This window comes from Egretta garzetta, unplaced genomic scaffold (genome assembly GCF_000687185.1).
Source record: "Egretta garzetta isolate BGI_Z169 unplaced genomic scaffold, ASM68718v1 scaffold24, whole genome shotgun sequence".
Taxonomy (NCBI): Eukaryota; Metazoa; Chordata; class Aves; order Pelecaniformes; family Ardeidae; genus Egretta; species Egretta garzetta.
In genome coordinates, this window is record NW_009259494.1 from 1050317 (window position 1) to 1053532 (window position 3216).

The 3216-nt window shown below is 59.7% G+C and overlaps 1 protein-coding gene across 1 annotated transcript in view; it reads left to right on the top strand.

Moving 5' to 3' along the window:
- The window catches only part of SNTA1 (syntrophin alpha 1), a 3162-nt gene extending 2495 nt beyond the window's left edge, over positions 1-667 (top strand). Inside the window, exons 6-8 of the mRNA XM_009637384.1 lie at positions 12-57; positions 129-316; positions 575-667. Of these exons, the coding sequence (XP_009635679.1) occupies positions 12-57; positions 129-316; positions 575-667 (327 nt within the window). The remainder of the gene's footprint in view (positions 1-11; positions 58-128; positions 317-574) is intronic.
- Positions 668-3216: the final 2549 nt, after the last annotated feature.

The following is a 3216-nucleotide window of genomic DNA, read 5'->3' on the forward strand; positions in this document are numbered from 1 at the left end:
GCTTGTTGTAGCAGGGCACCCGCGGCCCAGCCGAGCTGGTCCAGGAGGTCTCGGCAGGTCAGCGGGGAGCTGGGGGGGCCCGGGCGGCGGGAGGGTGGCCGCCATCTCACCCCTGTCCCCCTCTGCAGCCTGCACGTGGAAGGGGCAGGATTGCCCCCTGTCCATCCACATCGACAAGGGCTTCACCATCTCCACCACCGAGCCCGGGCTCAGCAAGACCATCCTGCTCCAGCAGCCCTTCGAGAAGCTGCAGATGTCCTCTGATGACGGCACCAAGATGCTCTACCTGGACTTCGGTGGACCGGAGGGAGAGATTGTGAGTTGGCTTGGCCCTCGTTTCCCCCCCCCCGCCATGCATGTCACCCATCCTGCCCGGCACGGGGGGTGGCCTCATCCCCCCACCACTGGCCGCATGCAGCCCCCGCAGTGCCCAGCCCTTCCCAGGGCCCCAGGAGGGCTGTGGTGAGGTCTGGGGGGCTCTGGGTAGTCCCTGCCCTCCCTACCGCAAGCACAAAGCTGCTGCTCCAGGAGCAGCCCTCCCTGTTGCAAACATCCCTCCGTTCCTTTCTTGCAGCAATTGGACCTTCACTCCTGCCCCAAAACCATCGTCTTCATCATCCACTCCTTCCTCTCGGCCAAGGTGACCCGGCTGGGGCTGCTGGCATGAAGAGGGAGCGGAGCGCTGGGCAGAGGGGCCCCAGCCCCTGGCGGATCTATGCACCTCCCTCCAGGCCAAACCCAGCCCCAAGCCATCCCAAGGAGACCAGAGCCCCCACGGGGTTGTGCCACCCCTGCCGAGGACAAGCACCAACCGGCTGGGAAAAACAACAGCCGGGGCGTTTGGGAGCAGCAGTGGGGTGAAATCCCTCTTGGATGGCAGCACCGGGACTTCTCCGGTCCCTTCTTCCCCTCCTTCCTCCCTCTCTGATGCTCAACGGCGGCTGGAGAAGCCCGGCCAGAGCCCACCGTGGGCAGCCACGCGGTCGTCACCCCAGTGCCTTGTGAGATGATATTTTCTGTACAAAGAACCCGTTTATATCGATGTTTTATATTTATATCGCCCAGTTAAAAATGCTGACGTGGCAGCTCTCGCCTGCCTGGCTTGGACCCCCCGGAAAGTCCCCAGGTCCTGCAGTACGAGGAAGTGTCTGTCCCCCAGACAGACAACCGGAGGGCTGGAGACCGGAGCCAGCTCCGTAGTGCTTGAGAGATGGGAACTGCAGATCAGCTCTATTTGCCAAATTTTTCCATATTGTACCGAAAGATAGGAACCACTTTTCTTTGTCGGAGTTGGCTGGTTGATTTTATTTTGCTAACTCCTGGGTCACTTTATTTCTCAGTTTAGGGAGGGGGGGGCTTGTCAGGTGGCTGCTGGGAAACAACTTTTATCAACCAAAAAATTCTGCATGAAAATGCCTTTTTTGGGGGGGGTCAAATAAACATTGCAGATCACAACCAGCAGGAGCCGAGACCTGTCTCCTGGTTTTGCTTGGAGAAGTAGAAAATCTGTACGTGGGTGATACTGGGGCTGGGCCTCGGGGTGTGTTCTACCAGGGGGAGGAAGGGTTTTGCTTGGAGGCGGTGGGAGGTTGCTGTGAGCTGGTGATGTTGGTCTGGGGGTGCTGGGGACCCTGGGAGGGGGGTTCAGATGAGGACAAAAAGTCTTCGAAGGCGCCTGATGCTGTGCTGGGTGCAGCAGGGAGGGCTGCGCTGATGCTGGTGCCAGCCTTGGCGATGCCAGGCGGGGTTTGAACAGCCTTCGCTTCGTGCTCTGGGATGCTCAGCGGAGGGTGGGCATCGTCTCCAAACTCAAAAATGTTGCGTGTTTTGCTTTTTATATTTTTCCAGTAAAAGTAGGTGCCTGGATGGGCAGCAGCAGAGGTTTTGAACGTTGTTCCCTTCATGTGCTGCCCTTGCTGGAAAAGTCCGGCAGCGGCATGGTTATGGTGTCTGCGGGCTCCCAGCGTGCCTACAGCACAGCCGGTATTTACCGGGTGCTTCATGGATTAACCTCGACCACTGTTGCCCTGTTAGCCTGGGGCTCGGCATCAAAAAGCCTTTTCTCTCCCCAAAAGCAAGGGGCCGTGCTGTGGCAGTGGCTGCTGTGGGTGAGCTACAGAGGATGCTGAGAAATAGCCAAGTTCTCTGAGAAAACCTGCCCAGCCCTGCCGGCTCTGCATGCTGGGGTGACGCAGCCGGTCCTCGCAGCTGCCCGAGGCGAAGCGCCAGGGCTGTGTGCGGGCAGTGGCCCTTGAGGGGTCTCTGGGAGCTCGGTGAGAGCTGCCAGCCCCCACCAGTCCCCCCGTCTCCCGGGGGAAGGCGCTGCGCCCGTGCCGGTGGCGTGGTTTAATGAGAGGTGAGATTTGCCAACGCCTTTCTACCAGGCTGGGAGATGTGCGAGCCCAGCGCCCCGGGGCAGCGGCAGAGCTCTCGGCACGGCATCTGCACCCACACGGGGACACCGGGAGAGGAAAGGGCCGCATTCACATCACTGTGCAGTGACAAATTCTGAGTGAACCTTCTCCTTTTGTACGTGGGGGAGCCCAGAGGCTCCCAGGAAAGCTGTTAGCCGGGGTGAAGGCTGATGCGCAGGCTGCAGGCTGAGTAATAGCAACTGATTAGCAGCAAAATACGATTTTTAATGATAAGCAGGTGATGCGTCCTGTCGCACTGTACGGAGTCGTCCCCGGCACAGCACTGATCGGAGCGGTGGGCTACGTCGGCCTCAATTGGGCCTTCGGAACCTCGAGTGAGGGAGGGAATCCCTGTTTGCCCGCATTGGCTGTGCGTGGGAAGCGCTGCTCCTTGTTAAGCAGAGGCGGCACTTGTAGGTGAGGAGGATGCGAGCTGCAGGGTTTCCGCTCTGGTTGGAGCAGATTGCAACGCACCACTGGGAAATTAATGATTTGCCTAACGAAGAGGAGCCGGTCCCTGGCAGACGAGGGGGGGGAGGCTGCCCTGGCTGCCCCTGCGACGGTGCGCGTCCCGAGGGAGGCGTTCGGGGCAGGACGTGGTTTGCCATGTGCAGAACTGCTCCCAGGTGCAGGGACCCTGATGCCTTTAGGGTGCAGGGGGGAGAAGCAGGCCACGAGCTGCAAGAAACGGAAGGAAAGCGCTAAAAATGCAAAGCAGCAAGGGCAGTGGGGCACGTGCGGTTTCAGCAGGGAGAAAGCACAGGAACAGCTTATTTGGTGTAAAGAAATAATTGTTACGGCT